The 16,864-nt window shown below is 49.2% G+C and overlaps 1 protein-coding gene across 1 annotated transcript in view; it reads left to right on the top strand.

The window, feature by feature from the left end:
* Positions 1-12,988: 12,988 nt before the first annotated feature.
* Positions 12,989-16,864, top strand: part of HID1 (HID1 domain containing) — a 39,503-nt gene continuing 35,627 nt past the window's right edge. Inside the window, exon 1 of the mRNA XM_065416097.1 lies at positions 12,989-13,054. Within this exon, the coding sequence (XP_065272169.1) occupies positions 12,989-13,054 (66 nt within the window). The remainder of the gene's footprint in view (positions 13,055-16,864) is intronic.

Consider the following 16,864-nt stretch of genomic DNA (forward strand, 5'->3'; position numbering starts at 1 on the left):
CTTCCCTCTGCTCCCAGTCCGACTGTCCGGAGGGGCGGTTTTGTATGGATTAACTAGGATCCTGGAGACTGCAGGGGTGGTGGGTGTTTTTTTTTTTTTTTTTTTGCACCGGGATATCTGAGTGATGCACAAAAGAAAGAGGAACCTTCCTAGGCAGCTAGTTCCTGTTTCTGCAGCTCGGTGGAGACCTCTAGCATGGTACTGCTGCATGTAAAGCCATGCAAAAGGGGGGGGGGGGCTCTCCCTTCCCTCTTCTTCCACCCCACACTTTAATCAGAGGAATTTCAGATGCATTTTAGCTAGGCGGATCTGAGGCGTGCAAGTCCCACCCACCCCTGCCTCCGAGATAGCCCGCGCAGGGGCTGCACCCGGAATGGTGCCAGGCAGGCGACGTAGGAATATGCACATTAGAGGGAGGGGGGGTTGGCTCCAGCTGTCCTCACGGATGTTTGTTTGCAGGCGGTGGGCTCGTGTTGCACGGAGAAAGGAAAAGCGTCATGATCATTTGTGCTGCTGCTTTGCTCTGGTGGGGGATTCTCCCCAGCTGGAGAGAAGAGCGTTTCATTCAAAACTCTGCTGCTGTTGTGCATTCAGCAAGGAACATGCCCGGGATAGATCATGTGGCAGTAGCACTATCATGGCAGCTGTAAGACGTGGCAATAAGGAAGAGGTGTGCTAAGGATTTCTGCAGGGCAAGCTCTTCCCCGCAGAGACAGCACCAATTAGCCAGCGGAGGCAATTGATAGCTGACCAGGCAAATTCCTTATAGTGGGCAAAAGTGCATGGTGATGTGAGCAGCGGTGGAGTGGTGTAACTTGCAGCCATTCGGGTGTGCAAGACCAGTGTAATACACACCCCAAGCGGGCAGACAGGGGCATAGCTGGGAAACGGGGAAGGATGGTGTTAAGGCACTGGATTGGCACTCAGGAGATTGGGACTCAGTTCCTGGCTCTGTCACAGACTTCCTGGGTGACTTTGGGTAGAGCCCTGCAAATCTGCAGGTAGCCACAGACAATGCTTGCAGATCGCATGCGGATACAAATTTTGTATCCACGCAGGGCTCTAACTTTGGGCAAGTCACTGGGTGCCTCAGTTCCCCTTCTGTAAATTGGGCAGAAGAATAGTTCCTTCCTCCCATCCTTTGTCTATTTAGACTGTGCACTCTGTAGGGCACAGAATGTGTGTATGTACAGTGCCTAATACGATGGGACTCCAGGCTCCGTTAGGGTCTGTAGGTCACTCTTAATAATAATAACTGAGGTCACACATTTGTAGCTTCTGTAGGCTGAGCCCACTGCACAGACCAGGGGTTCTTTGCATTCCTTCATTTCCCCACAATCTGCCTGTGTGCCGCCTCCCCATCCTCTTGTATTTCAGAGACTCCCTCATGCCAGGGGCTATGTGTGTGTCCCCATCCCCCACTTTCCTCCATGTCCCCTTTGTCCCCTTATGCCTCACATTTCTCTTTCCACCCATACCAGGGTACCCCATTCTCCCCCCACCAGGGGTTCTGTGATCTCCCCATTCCTCCACATACTATGGGTTCTCTGTGCCCTCATTCCCTCCATTCCAGGGGCACCTATTCTCCCCCATGCTGTGGGATTCTGTGTGCTCCCCCATTCCCCCATGCTCTCCTCCCCATACCAGGGTCCCCATATTCCCCATATGAGGGGCTTTGTGTGCATCCCCTTCTACCTCATATCAGAGTCCTCCATTCTCTGCCCCACCCTGTGCCAGGGGATCTCTGAGCCCCCCATTCCCCCACCATTATTATTTCTCTCCTTTCTGTCTGGGGGATAAATCATTCAGGGTGTCAATATGTTAAACTCTATTGCGAGGATGGGCAGAGATGAGATGTGCTACCGTTATGCTGGAAGGTGTTAATTGGGGCCATCAACCCGTTCTTTAATCTATAGACAATTGCAGAGGTGCTTGAAGCTATGGCTTGGCTAAGCAGATAGCAGGAGCATTATGTGTCCCCTGTATGCTGCCTACCAGTTTTCTGATTTTCCCCCCAAATCAGTGGGTTCTGCCCAACAATGCCTAGAACATTCCCTGAAATTCTGGAATTGATTGAATGCTGTGTCCAAAAGTTATTGTATTACATCCAGACAGAGAAATGCCCTCAGGTTGAGTGAGGTCTCCAATCCTCCTCAGCCAACTTTTAAAAAAATTATTATTATTCTTAACGGCAAGCTGGAAGCGGTAAACAAACTCCCACCCCAAATCCACACACCCCAGACTTTCATACATCCCCCATTCGTGACTTTTCCAGCTCTGCACCTTGTCCACCTCCTCAGCATGTGAGTGACCCTCATTTTGCACACCCACTGAATGAGAAATCAGTGCAAATTATACTCCTTTATCACTTGCACACACTTCCACCCAAACCATCACGTATGACTTTGCTACATTTGCTGCGCTCACTTACCTCAGGGCTCAGGATTCTTATTTTCTGTAAGTTTCTGTTGCTTTCCTTTTACTCTCTAGCTCTCTGAAGTTTGTGCAGATCACTGAAAAGCAGTCCAGACACTGCCCACCCGGCCTGCTCTAGTCTGGATCAGCTGCTTCTAGAATGATCAAATACAGTGCAATCAGGTTCACCTAGTGCAGCCAGGGGCAGTGTTCTCCATCCTGCCTTACAGTCTTGAAGTACTGCAAGCTGCTGGAGGAGAAGCAGGAGGGAAATTGGGGAGAAAGTCACCTCCTCCCTTTGATGTCCCAGAATAGACGAGGAAGAGACAGCCAACTAGGAAGTGGTCAAGTCTGCAAAGAGCCCCCAAAGCAATCAGCTGTTTGTGCTTACAGTCTGCCCTTATGAGTTAGAGGAGACCTGGGTAAGCTCTTTGGGGTAGGGACCATCTTTTTGTTCTGTGTCCAGCACCTAGCACAATGGGGTCCTGGTCCATGACTGAGTCTCCTAGGTGCTAAAATAATAATAATTGGCAATGCCAGTCTCTGGGCTGGGAGTTAGTTACTGAGCTGGCTGAGCCTAAGGTGAGGAAGTGCCTTGTCTTGCTCAAGATCAATCCCTTGCTCCCGTTAAGGAATAGCATTGATAAGCTCTGAAGGGAAGTTAATCCAGTCCTCCTTGGCTAAGCGGATAGTGGTTGTGAAACAAGGCCTCAAGAGTGGAGGGAATTTAATTCAGAAAAAAATGAGGAGCCATAGAGGCCTGACTGGGAATCAGGGAAGGGAACAGGAAGAGGTCTCACCGACATGTAGGTGGGTATGTGAAAAGCTGCGTGTTTTGATACCTGCAATTGAGCTCAGGGGGCCAAACTCATCCCTGGCAGAAGTGGATGCATTTGCACTGATGTCAGTAGAACTGAGCCTAACCTATCAGTTAATTTGTCCCAAGATGTATAGCGCTGCCCGGTCTCTGTCATCCCTGAGCACACTGCAAGACTCACTACCAAAGATGCCAATTGGTTGATATAGTGAAGTGTTTGGAGGAAGTACTGCCATCTGTGTGGTAGAACTTCCTAGATCTATATCAGACCACAGCAGTCCCCTCCTGCCCCTTCCCTGCCCATACACAATGGCGGAGAGTTGTCTGCAGAATCATAGAAATGTAGGGCTGGAAGGGACCTCGAGAAGTCATGAAGTCCAGCCCCCTGCGCTGAGGCAGGACCAAGTAAACCTAGACCATCCCTGACAGGTGTTTGTCCAACCTGTTTTTAAAAACCTCCATTGATGCAGATTCCACAACCTCCTATTCCAGAGCTAAGCTACCTTTATAGTTAGAATTTTTCCCTAATGTCCAACCTAAATCTCCCTTGCTGCAGATTAAGCCCATTACTTCTTGCTCTGCCTTCAATGGACGTGGAGAACAATTGATCACTGTCCTCTTTATAATAGCCCTTAATGTATTTGAAGACAGTTATTAGGTCCTCTCAGTCTTCTTTTCTCAAGAAATGCCCATTTTAAAAAATCTTTCCTTATAGGTCAGGTTTTCTAAACCTTTTGTCATTTTTATAGCTCTTCTCTGGACTCTCTCCATTTTGTCCACATCTTTTTTTAAAGTGTGGCACCCAGAATTGGACACCACACTCCAGCTGAGGCCTCACCAGTGCCAAGTAGAGCATGGAAATTACCTCCCTTGTCTTGGATGCAACACTCCTGTTAATACACCCCAGAGTGATATTGGTCTTTCTCACAACTGCATCACATTGTTGGCTCATATTCAATGTGTGATCTATTATAACCCCCAGATCCTTTGCAGCAGTGCTACCACCTAGCCAGTTATTCCCCATTTTGTAGCTGTGCATTTGATTTTTCTTTCCTACATGAAGTACTTTGCACTTGTTGTTATTTAATTTCATCTTGTTGATTTTCGACCAATTCTCCAATTTGTCGAGATTGTTTTCAATTCTAATCCTAACCTCCAAAGTGCTTCCAAAACCCCTCCCATCCTGATGTCATCTGCAATTTTTATAAGCCTACTCTCCACTCCATTATCCAAGTCATTAAGGAAAATATTGAACAGTACCAGACCCTGGACTGATCTTTGTGGGACCCCACTAGCTATGTCTTCCCAGTTTGACAGTGAACCATTGATAACTACTCTTTGAATATGGTCTTTCAAACAGTTGTGCACCCACCTTAGAATAATATTATCTAGACCACATTTCCCTAGTTTGCTTATGGAAATGTCATGTGGGACTGTGTCAAAACCCTTATTAAAATCAAGATATATCATGACTAATGCTTCCCTTCATCCACTAGGCCAGTAACGAACGAAAGGAATAAATTAGGTTGGTTTGGCATGATTTGTTCTTGTCAAATCTGAGCTGGCTGTTCCTTATAACCCTATTATCCTCCAGGTACTTACACTTGATTGTTTAATAATTTGTTCCATTATCCTACCAGATACTGACTGGGAGTGTTTAATTTGTACTGGAAGATGTGCCAGGGCTCAAGCAATTTTTTTACTTTCATAATTGCTGCAGCAAGCCCAGAGGTGCTGGGGCTATGAGCTGCCAAGCCTAGAGATGCCAGGCTCAGCCCTGGCAGAAATTAAGCTGACTGGTCTATAATTCCCTGGGTCCCTCTTTGTTCTCTGTTTTAAAGACAGGTACCATGTTTGCCCTTCTCCAGCCATCTGGGACCTCACCCATCCTCCATGAGTTCTCAAAGATAATTGCTAGTGGTTCTGAGATTGTTTCAGGACAGTGTATGTGTTCCCAGAAGAACAGCGGACATTGTGCATTCCTAAATGCTGTGATATGTATCAGAAGACTCTGGTCAATCCACGAGCAGCACTGACTGGCTCCAGAGAGGCTCTCTACTAGAAGATGGGTGGTCACAATTCAGAGGGCCTCGTGGTCCATGGTGGAAAAGGGAAATGAAGGAGGGAGGGATAAGCAATTTCTTCCCTATTTCCTCCCACAGCCTCAAAAAAATCAGTAGCTGATTTGTAAGTCTCCTTCCTTCCTTTAATCAAGCTGCAGATGAGGATCAAGGATTGTCTTTCAATCCTGGGGATTGTTAGGGTATGTCTACACTACGGGATTAATCCGAATTTATATAATTCGAATTTGTAAAACAGATTGTATAAAGTCGAATGTATGCAACCACACTAAGCACATTAATTCGGCGGTGTGCATCCATGTACCGGGGCTAGTGTCGATTTCTGGAGCGTTGCACTGTGGGTAGCTATCCCATAGCTATCCCATAGTTCCCGCAGTCTCCTCCGCCCATTGGAATTCTGGGTTGAGATCCCAATGCCTGATGGGGCCAAAAACATTGTCGCGGGTGGTTCTGGGTATATCCTCCCCCCTCTCCAGGAAGCAACGGCAGACAACCGTTTCGTGCCTTTTTCCTGGGTGAACAGTGCAGACGCCATACCATGGCAACCATGGAGCCCGCTCAGCTCAAGACAGCAGTCATGAACATTGTAAATACCTCGCGCCTTATCGTGCCGTTTATGCTGAACAAGAACCTGGAAAACCAGGCGGCGAGGAGCAGGCTACGGCAGCGCGGCGACGAGAGTGATGAGGATATGGACATGGAATTCTATCGAACCGTGGGACCCAGTGCTTTGGAGATCATGCTGTTAATGGGGCAGGTTATAGCCGTGGAACGCCGATTCTGGGCCCGGGAAACAAGCACAGACTGGTGGGACCGCATAGTGTTGCAGGTGTGGGACGATTCCCAGTGGCTGCGAAACTTTTGCATGCGTAAGGGCACTTTCTTGGAACTTTGTGACTTGCTTTCCCCTGCCCTGAAGCGCCAGAATACCAAGATGAGAGCAGCCCTCACAGTTGAGAAGCGAGTGGCAATAGCCCTGTGGAAGCTTGCAACGCCAGACAGCTACCGGTCAGTCGGGAATCAATTTGGAGTGGGCAAATCTACTGTGGGGGCTGCTGTGATGCAAGTAGCCAAAGCAATCACTGAGGTGCTGCTACAGAAGCTAGTGACTCTGGGAGATGTGCAGGTCATAGTGGATGGCTTTGCTGCAATGGGATTCCCTAACTGTGGTGGGGCGATAGATGGAACCCACATCCCTATCTTGGCACCGGAGCACCAGGGTACCCAGTACATAAACCGCAAGGGGTACTTTTCTATGGTGCTGCAAGCACTTGTGGATCACAAGGGACGTTTCACCAACATCAACGCGGGCTGGCCGGGAAGGGTTCATGATGCTCGCGTCTTCAGGAACACTACTCTGTTTAAAGGGCTGCAGCAAGGGACTTACTTCCCGGACCAGAAAATAACCGTTGGGGATGTTGAAATGCCAATAGTTATTCTTGGAGACCCAGCCTACCCCTTAATGCCATGGCTCATGAAGCCATACACAGGCAGCCTGGACAGGAGTCAGGAGCTGTTTAACTACAGGCTGAGCAAGTGCAGAATGGTGATAGAATGTGCATTTGGCCGTTTAAAAGGTCGCTGGCGATCGCTACTGACTTGCTCTGACCTCAGCCAAAGAAATCTCCCCATTGTTATTTCTGCTTGCTGTGTGCTCCACAACCCCTGTGAAAGTAAGGGGGAGACCTTTATGGCAGGGTGGGAGGCTGAGGCAAATCGCCTGGCTGCTGATTACGCGCAGCCAGACACCAGGGCGATTAGAAGAGCACACCAGGAAGTGCTGTGCATCAGAGAAGCTTTGAAAACCAGTTTCATGACTGGCCAGGCTACAGTGTGAAATTTCTGTTTGTTTCTCCCTTCATGAAAACCCGCCCCCTTTATTGACTCATTCATTCTCTGTAAGGAACCCACCCTCCCCGTTCCCCCAGCTTTCTTTCAAAGGAAATAAAGTCACTATCGTTTAAAAATCATGTATTCTTTATTAAGTGATTATAAACATAGGGAGAGAACCAAGAAGGTAATCTGGGTGAGGTTTGGGAGGAGAATAGGAGGGAAGTAAAAGGCCACTGAACGAATTCAATATAATGACAGCCTTTTGGTTGGGCTGTCCACTGGGGTGGAGTGGGAGGGTGCACGGAGCCTCCCCCCCCGCGTTCTTACACGTCTGGGTGAGGAGGATATGGAACATGGTGAGGGGGGAGGGAGGTTATACAGCGGCTGCAGCGGCACTCTGTCATCCTGCTACCGTTCCTGAAGCTCCACCAGACGCCGGAGCATGTCCGTTTGCTCACGCAGCATCCCCAGCATTGCAGCCTGCCACCTCTCATCTTGAGCGTCCCTCATGACCTCACGTTCACTGGCATCTTTCCTAAATTTAGATACAGTGTCCTTCCACTCATTCAAATGAGCTCTTTCATTGCGGGTGCATTCCATTATTTCCGTGAACATGTCGTCTTGCGTCCTCTTTCTACGCCACCTTATCTGAGATAGCCTTCGGGACGGAGGAGGGAGGCTTGAAAAATTTGCAGCTGCTGGAGGGAGGGTTGAAAAAAAGGAGAGAAGTTTTTAAAATGATACATTTTACAGAACAATGCTTATACTCTTTCATGGTGAAAAACACTATTCACATTACATAGCACATGTGATTTCAGTACAAGGTCGCATTTTCCATCTTAATATTGAGTGCCTGTGGCTTTGGTGTTAGAGATCACAGACGCAGGTCCGGGCAACAGAATTCAGCTTGCAGGCAGCCATGGTAAGCCATTGTCTTTCGGCTTCTGCGCCCTCCTTTCCCACATACCAAGCAAAGCCTGTTGACTGCTGCGGTTTTCCTGTTAACCTTCAGCAGCAGAAAACAAACTAACCCCCCCCCCCCCATCCAATTCTCTGGGATGATCGCTTTATCCCTCCCCCCACCGTGTGGCAGGTATCAGGGAAGATCCCTGCAGAAACTGAACTAACCCCCCCCCCCCCCCCCCCCGCCATGAATTCTCTGGGATGATCAATGTACCCCTCCCCCCACCGCGTGGCTGGTAACAGGGAAGATCCCTGCTAGCCAAACGCGAAAAGCTCAGGGCCAATTCCCCCCACTGTGCTTGGCTAACTGCAGGGAAGGATTTCTTTTCAGCCACAGGCAAACAGCCCAGTAGGAACGGCCACCTCTGTCCCCTTAATTAAGTTCCCGTATTTCAACCAGGTTACCATGAGCGATATCACTCTCCTGAGGATTACACAGCAAGATAAAGAACGGATGTTGCTTGAATGCCAGCAAACACCGGGACCATACGCTGCCAGGCTTTGTCAGGCAATGATACCAGATTACTTGCTGCAAGCATGGCGTGGTCAAGTGTCCTACCATGGAGGACGGAATAAGGCTGCACTGCCCAGAAACCTTGTGGCAAGGCTTTTGGAGTACCTCCAGGAGAGCTTCATGGAGATGTCCCTGGAGGATTTCCGCTCCATCCCCAGACACGTTAACAGACTTTTCCAGTAGCTGTACTGGCCGCGAATGCATCCCAAGTCCTCAGGGCAAAGTAATCATTAAAAAACGCTAGCTTTTAAAACAAGTTTTATATTTTAAAAGGTAAACTCACCTGAGGTCCCTTCCATGGGGTCATGGTCTTGGATACTGGGTTGGGAGGGTACTTCAGCCAGGCTGAGAAAAAGATCCTGGCTGTTGGGGAGAACGGAGTGCTGGGTGCTCTCTGCAAGCTCGTCCTCCTCCTCCTCCTCCTCTTCCCCATCCGCAGAATCCTCAGGTGTAGCTGATGAGACTATCCCCGACCCGGAATCCACGGTCACAGGTGGGGTAGTGGTGGCGGCCCCCCCTAGAATTGCATGCAGCTCGGCGTAGAAGCGGCATGTCCGCGGCTCTGACCCGGAGCAACCGTTTGCCTCCTTTGTTTTTTGATAGGCTTGTCTGAGCTCCTTGACTTTCATGCGGCACTGATCTGAGTCCCTATTGTGGCCTCTCTCCATCATGCCCTTGGAGATTTTTTCAAAAGTTTTGGCATTTCGTCTTTTCGAACGAAGTTCTGCTAGCACTGAATCCTCTCCCCATATAGCGATCAGATCCAGTACCTCCCGTACGGTCCATGCTGGTGCTCTTTTTCGATTATCAGCCTGCATGGTTACCTGTGCTGATGAGCTGAGCTATCTGTGGTCACCTGTGCTCTCCACACTGGGCAAACAGGAAATGAAATTCAAATTTTCCTGGGGCTTTTCCTGTCTACCTGGCCAGTGCATGCGAGTTCAGATTGCTGTCCAGAGCGGTCACAATGGTGCACTCTGGGACAGCTCCCGGAGGCCAATACCATCGAATTGCGGCCACACTAACCCTAATTTGAAATGACAAAATCGATTTTGGCCCTACTCCGCTCGTCGGGGTGGAGTACAGAAATCAATTTTAAGAGCCCTTTATTTCAGAATAAATGGCTCCGTTGTGTGGACGGGTGCAGGGTTAATTCGATTTAACGCTGCTAAATCCGAATTAAAGTCATAGTGTAGACCAGGCCTTAGAGTATCCTGCATTGTTGAGTTAATCTGATGGGTCTGACATCCATGCCCGGGACTCAGGTGATCCTGCACTCCAGCTCCTTTCCACAGGCAGTTTAATGAACAAATTAAAAAATCTTATCTATGAAAAATAATCGCATGTGAAAAAGATTCTGCTCCCAGCTACAAATCATCCTCATCTATCTATACAGTGTGGCCATTCTGAATGTGTGAATGATTGGATGCAAACTCCTAGATCATTAGAAGGTGATGGTCATGCCATGTGACTCTGGGAAGGTAATTTCCTCTAGATTTACACTGAGGTCACAGATCTGATCTATGTCCTTGATGTGACAAGGTAGTGAGGCTTTCTAGACAGGTAATATGCAGGCAAAATGACCATAGAATTATGCCAGTTGAGGATCTGTCCACTATTTTGTTTTGTAAGTTTGGTAAACTTTTATTATTTTACAAGAATGAACTCATTTAATTGATCTAAGTCTTTAAAATGCAATTTACTTCCACCAGAGAGAGACACTTCTAGGCCAAGGAGCACTAGAAAGTACAAAACATGTTGACAAGAGATTTAAAGACAATTGTAAATGTAAAAATATATTCCCCTTTGCCAGCTTAAAAACCTACTGTCCTCTACCAGGTGCTTGGTACCTCAGTTCAGAGCACACTTTGAACTGCTCAGTTCCTTAAACCCTTCCTTAAACCCTGATCTCGGAAAGAGCCAGTGACTTCAATGGCGCTCCTCATGCATGGAGCTCATTGCAAAGCGGTCTTTTACTTAATCAAAACTTTCTTTGAAATCAATGGAATGAAAACTGAGTGAGGCCCTTAGGATTTGGGCCTCAGTTAAGGTAGGAGAAAAGCAGGTTCTCTTTTTCTTTCTGCCAACCCTGCTTCCCCTTCCATCTTCCTGCTGGATCTTCTGTACAATTCACAATCCTATTCCACACAAATGTTATTGCCTCTTGGACGTGAAGGATTTCATGACGAATGGTGGCAAGATGGTACTGTTGATAAAGTTTGGGCCTGAGACCAGCTAAGCATGAGGCATGAAAGGAGAAACACAAAGACATATGGAAATGAGAGGGATAGGACGATGAGGTGAGGGGGCAAAGGAAATGGAGGGAGAAGAGGATACAATGAAGGTGAAGAAGTGCTGGGCTGCTGGCCTACCAGAGGCGCGAGGAAGAGCAAGGAGATGAGAGATTCAGACTGTGTCTGTTAGCATGAAAAAATGTCCTTGGAGATGAAAGCAAAGAGAAGGGAAGATAAGATACAGGACGCAACCAAGGGAGAGGGAAGAATGACAGATAAAGCAGGTGAAGGCAAAGAAGGAATGATGGAAAAAGCAGGAACGGGAAAAAGAGAGATGAAAAGAAGCAGGAGATCAAATGAAGCAGGGAAAAGGCCAGGTGAGGAAGAGGGAAGGGGTGTAACAGAGAAGAGGAAGGTGACACAGGGAGATGGAAAAGGAATGATATAATAGGGAAAGAAGGAAAAGGGTGCTGGGTAATTGAGAGGAGGAGAAATGAAAAGGGAGGGGGAGAGAGCAACAGAAGGGGAAAGAGATTGAGAGAGGAGGGGATGAAAGGGAGGGAGGAGACGAGGAGGAAAGACTGTGAAGGAGGGAGAAGAAAGTGTGGAGGTGGAACTGGCAGGGATGTAAAAGACAGAGGAGGAAGGATGATTACAGAGTGGAGGATCAGTTAGCAGTAAAAGGAGGAGAGGGGACGATGGGTAAGATAGGGACTTTGAGGGTACATGTAGGAGAGGAGAAAGGTTGAGAGAAGACTTGGCTGTGGGAGAGAGGAGATGGGAAAAAAACTGTAATGGAGAAGAAGATTGGGTGGCACCAGATATAGGAGTGAAGGCTGTGTGCAGGGGGAGAAAGGGATGGGGAAAAACCAGCAGTGATGAAAGAATGGGAAGGGGCGGGCAGGGATGGGAGAGGAAGAAGGGCTGTATGTGGCAGCAGGGACGGAGGGATGGGGAGGAGGAGGGGCTGTATGTGTCTGGGAGGGAAGGAGGGCTGAAGGGAAAGAGGAGGAGGGGCTGTGTGCTGTGGCAGGGGGGAGGGAAGGAAGGAGGGATGAAGGGAAGGGGCGAGAAGGAGGGGCTGTGTGTGGAGTGGGGAAGGAGGATGAAGGGAAGGGGGAGGAGGAGGGGCTGTGTGTGGAGGGGCGAAGGAGGGAGGAGGGCAGGGATAGGAAAGGAGGAGGAGGGGCTGTATGTTTCTGGGAGAGAAGGAGGGATGAAGGGAAGGGGAGAGAAGGAGGGGCTGTGTGTGGAGGGGGAAGGAGGATGAAGGGAGGGATGAAAGGAAGGAGGGGGGAGGAGGAGGGGCTGTGTGTGGCTGGGAGGGAAGGAGAAGAAGAGGGGCTGTGTGTGGCTGGGAGGGATGAAGGGGAGGTGGAGGGGGGAAGGAGAGGAAGAGGGACTGGGAGGGAGGAAGAGGGGCTGTGTGTGTGGCTGGGAGGAAAGGAGGGATGAAGGGGAGGTGGAGGGGGGAAGGAGAGGAAGAGGGGCTGGGAGGGATGAAGGGGAGGAAGAGGGGCTGTGTGTGGCTGGGAGGAAAGGAGGGATGAAGGGGAGGTGGAGGGGGGAAGGAGAGGAAGAGGGGCTGGGAGGGATGAAGGGGAGGAAGAGGGGCTGTGTGTGGCTGGGAGGGAAGGAGGGAGGAAGGAGAGGAAGAGGGGCTGGGAGGGATGAAGGGGAGGAAGAGGGGCTGTGTGTGGCTGGGAGGGAAGGAGGGATGAAGGGGGGAAGGAGAGGAAGAGGGGCTGGGAGGGATGAAGGGGAGGAAGAGGGGCTGTGTGTGGCTGGGAGGGAAGGAGGAATGAAGGGGAGGAGGAGGAGGGGCTGTGGGCGTGTGGCAGGCGGGAGGGAAGGAGGGGCTGTGGCAGGAGGGAGGGAAGGAAGGAGGGATGACGGGAGGAGAGGGAGGGCCGGCAGGAGCATCTGCGAGGCTGGGTTTGACAGGCGGGGAGCGCCGCGGCAGCAGGTGAGGGACGGGGGCATGGAGGCAGCGTAGGGAGAGGAGGAGGAGGGCGGCGAACGGCGCTGTTCGCGCTGACGGAGGGGAGGAGACGGCCCTGCCCGCCGCAGGGACTCGCCGGGAGGAGGGGAGCGGAGCCGGAGCCGGGCTCGGGCAGGTCCGGCCGGGAGGATGGGCAACGCCGACTCCAAGCTCAACTTCAGGAAGGCGGTGATCCAGCTCACCACCAAGACCCAGGTGAGCTGCCGGGCCGGGCCGAACGGAGCGGGGTCAGGTGTCCCGGGGAACCCGGGCCTGGAGATCCAGGCCGGGGGGCGGCTCATCCGGCCCCTCTCCCCTAGCGCCTGGGCGGGGGGAGGCACCGGGAGAAGCGGCCGCAGCGATCTCCGTGTCAGATGGGAAAATAGGGGGGCCGGGGCCGCCCTGATCCGTGTGGGAGCCGCCTGGCCAGGGGGGCAGCTGAGGGCCGGGCGGGTGGAGGGTTATTAAGGGAGGCCCCTGTGAGGTAGCTGGGGGGTGAGGTCGGGCTGGGGGGTTGGTTTAGGGGAGGAGGCCCTTGGGGGGCTGGTTGGGACCCCGAGGCTCCTGGGTGTTGGGGTGGCTAATGGGGGTGGCCCCTGGCGGGTGTTGGTTTCGGGGGAGATTCCTAGGAGGTTCCTCTGTGTATTTCCCCGATCCCCTGGAAGGAGGTAACCCTGCCCTTTAATAACAGCTGCTGGGTTTCCTCAGAGCCCTGCATGGTGGCACCCCTTCTCCCTATGCCTTTAAATAGCACCCACCAGAAGGAAAGCCAGTTGGGTGTTCCCAGATTCTAAAGCTGTCCCCCTTTGGGGCTTAGACTGGCAAGGGTGGGGGTTAAGGCAGGATCCTTGGGGACTGGGCCTTGCAGGTAGAGGGGGCCTGGCTGGAGCAGAAGGTAGCAGGGGGCAGTGCCAAGGAAGCCACTGCCCATGTGCCTGAGCCATTCCCATCACACACCTTTCACAATATCCCTACATCTGTGCAACCCTGCCCGGCAGCCTGGATAAATAATATGAATTTTATAACCTCCCCTAGTGCTTCTCCCCATAATAACCGCCTTCCAGGCACAGGTGAGAGTGACTGTAGGTGTAACAGCTGTTGGATGTCAGCACCATCTCACACGCGGAGCCAGTTAGCTTGCAGTACTGCTTATGGACAGAGGTGGAGAGTAGTAGTGCCATGGGATCTTTAACTTGAACCTGGGCAAGCATGAAAACCTGAGAAAGGGGAAATTCTCTGTGGGAGAAAGGCACATTCACCAATTCACTGCTCCTTGCTATGCTGTGTAGTTAGAGTGTCTCAATTTTCTGAAGATTAGGATTGGAATTTGGGACCCATGGTTTTAATGTATTGGTGCTAATCTACAGCCCTGCTGCTTCATATCTGCTGACTTGTAACAGCTGGGGGATTCTAGTTCTGAGGTCCTAGTAACTATAGTTAGAACCAGGCTGTACAAGTTTCCCTATATTGCTCTGTCAATACATTTCAGTCCTGTCCACCAGCAGCCCATACTATTCCAATGCTGAGCCTTCCCTCTGTTGAGATTGGCAATTATGTGCTAAATTGTGTGATGACTTTGTGACATGGATTAACATCCAGTCAGGACTCAATTTTAGCTGTGATGAAATCTGTATATGAACTCATATCTTTAGATGTTAGATGCATTTATTAAAATAAGGGAAATCGATGCTAATCAAATCTTATGCTTCAGGGCACCAGGTCATCATCATAGGGTCAGTAAGGATTTTCACCCTATGCAACGTCGCACAATTACATAGGTGCATTATGGTTTTCTTCATTGTCCTCTGATGCATCAGGCTTTGGCTACTGCCAGAGGCAGGTTACTAAGCTTGGTGGACCAATTTTCTGATCCGATAAGGCAGGTTCTGTCTTCTTAAGGCATTCAGCTGCTCAAGGGTTTAAATCAACAGAGGATTCCCCCACTTTTTCTCATGTCTATGCATTTTCGTATAGCCCCTTCAGGAGAATCCTGTCTGTTGGACAGGAGGTAGCTGAATGAAACTGATGTAGCTGGTGTGATTGTTGTTAGTTTCATTCTAATCCTGACACACTGCTGGGGAAGAGCTAAGAGCCACTTGTATCAGAGGAGGATCACACCTGTGATGCTTCAGTAGGTGCTGTGTCTCCATAGCTTTAAGGGTGAGAAGGAAGTAAAACAAAAATCAGAAGTGTATATTATAAGGAAGGTGGCTGCCCGGTGAAGTAGCAGCTCTGGATCTTAGTTTGGGACTGAGCTGAAGTCTTCTTTTCTGAGGACAGCAGATAATGGGAGTCTAATGGAGGCAGCCCACGTTACTCTTTGGACTCTAGCATTTCTGAGCTACAAAGGAGGGCTGCCACCCTGAAGGATCTCTGATGGCAGGGGGATGATGGATCCTCTAAGACTAATTGGAGGTGGTAGTGGAAGGAAAGGTGACTGGAGGAGAAGAGAAACGAGGGAAGGGTGGGGGAAGAGAAAGACTTATTAATAAAGGGGTGCAGAGTAAAGGGAAACATAGGGGTATAGGGACAAAGATTTGGTTTGGGGAATGAAGAACAAAGAGAGAATAGCTTCATTTTAGTGGGGAGTGCTAATACAGTCATAGATGCCAAATCCGTACAATTTTGGATTCTCCGGCCACCATTTGCATGTGTGTTTGTAGAAGGAGAGATTAAAAATGAATGAAACCCTTGCCCCTCCATCACCTAATCTTGTCATGTCTGGAGCTTACAAAGAAAGCTCTAAGCATGGCAATCACCTGTACTGCAGGCCCAGAAGGCTGCGTGGCTCCTCTGGTTTGTTGACATATGTAGTGAGATAAAGTTCACGTGACACTGAATAAAACAAAGACAATCTATGTTCTTGGCTGGATTTGCTAGAGGTGTCTGTAGAAATGTAGGTGAGACGTATGCCATGCGGAAAAGAGGGTGGGGTAGTGAAACGCCCATATTTACATACCTGAGAAGGGCACTGGTGTTTGCATGCGCAATACGCAACGCTGGGCTTTCTTGCAATCTTCTGACCTTATAGAGGCAACGATCTTCGTTTAACCTCCCAGTCCACTGAGTTGCTGGAATTAAAAACAAAATGTTGGTTTGGTTTGGATAGTTTTCCCCAGAGGTATTTACCCAAACTAAGTAATGCTCTCTCAGCAGCATATCTACTCTTTCTACTTTCTCTTCTAACACTGGGCAGCAGGACAAATGGAAGTTTACATTTCATTAAATCACTGGTAACTTAAAACCTTTAGCTGAGCAAGCAGGAAAGCACAATTGTGATTTTTGAAGGCTTTGATAGCAGGAAATGGTCCAGCTAAGAACAATGTTCAGTCACTGGTTAAAAAGAGTCCAGATTTGGCCCAAGTTTAGATTTTTGTAAAAACAAGCTCTTCTAAACTGGAAACATTTCCATTCATTATAATTAACTTCCCATGGAGTCAGTTTTTTAAAAATCAACAAATAAACATTTCCTTTCAACCCAAACAATGTGGGGTCCAGAACTTGAAAGTGAAATTGACTGTAAACAAAAATGAAATTGACTTAATCAATTTTAATGGCAAGAAAAATGCTAAAAGCCAATAAAAGCACAAAGGGTGAAAAGTACATTGGATTTTCAAAGTGCTTTCAGTTCTAATTATATAAATTAGTGGTAGTCACATAGGAAAGATATTTTGTTTATAATGCAGGTATACCTGCATTATAATCAGATCTGTCCCCTGAGCCGTTTGGATAATTGGAATTTATCTAGATATGATTTTTAAGTTGTTAATGCCCATTTAATAATACTACTTGTGCCTTTCATCTGAGGATCTTGGGATGCTTTACCATCATGAATGAAGTATCCTCCCCTTTCCCTGCCCCCGCAACACTTGTGTTACTTAGATGGTATTTTACAGATGGATACTGTGAAGCACAGAGTGGTTGCGACCTGCCAGGGTATCACAACAAGTCAGTTGCAGAGCTGGGAATCAAACCTAGGAGTGCTTTAATCATTAGACAAATTAACTTTCCCTCTCCCTAAATAGA

Source organism: Emys orbicularis, chromosome 13, assembly GCF_028017835.1.
Source record: "Emys orbicularis isolate rEmyOrb1 chromosome 13, rEmyOrb1.hap1, whole genome shotgun sequence".
Classification (NCBI taxonomy): Eukaryota; Metazoa; Chordata; order Testudines; family Emydidae; genus Emys; species Emys orbicularis.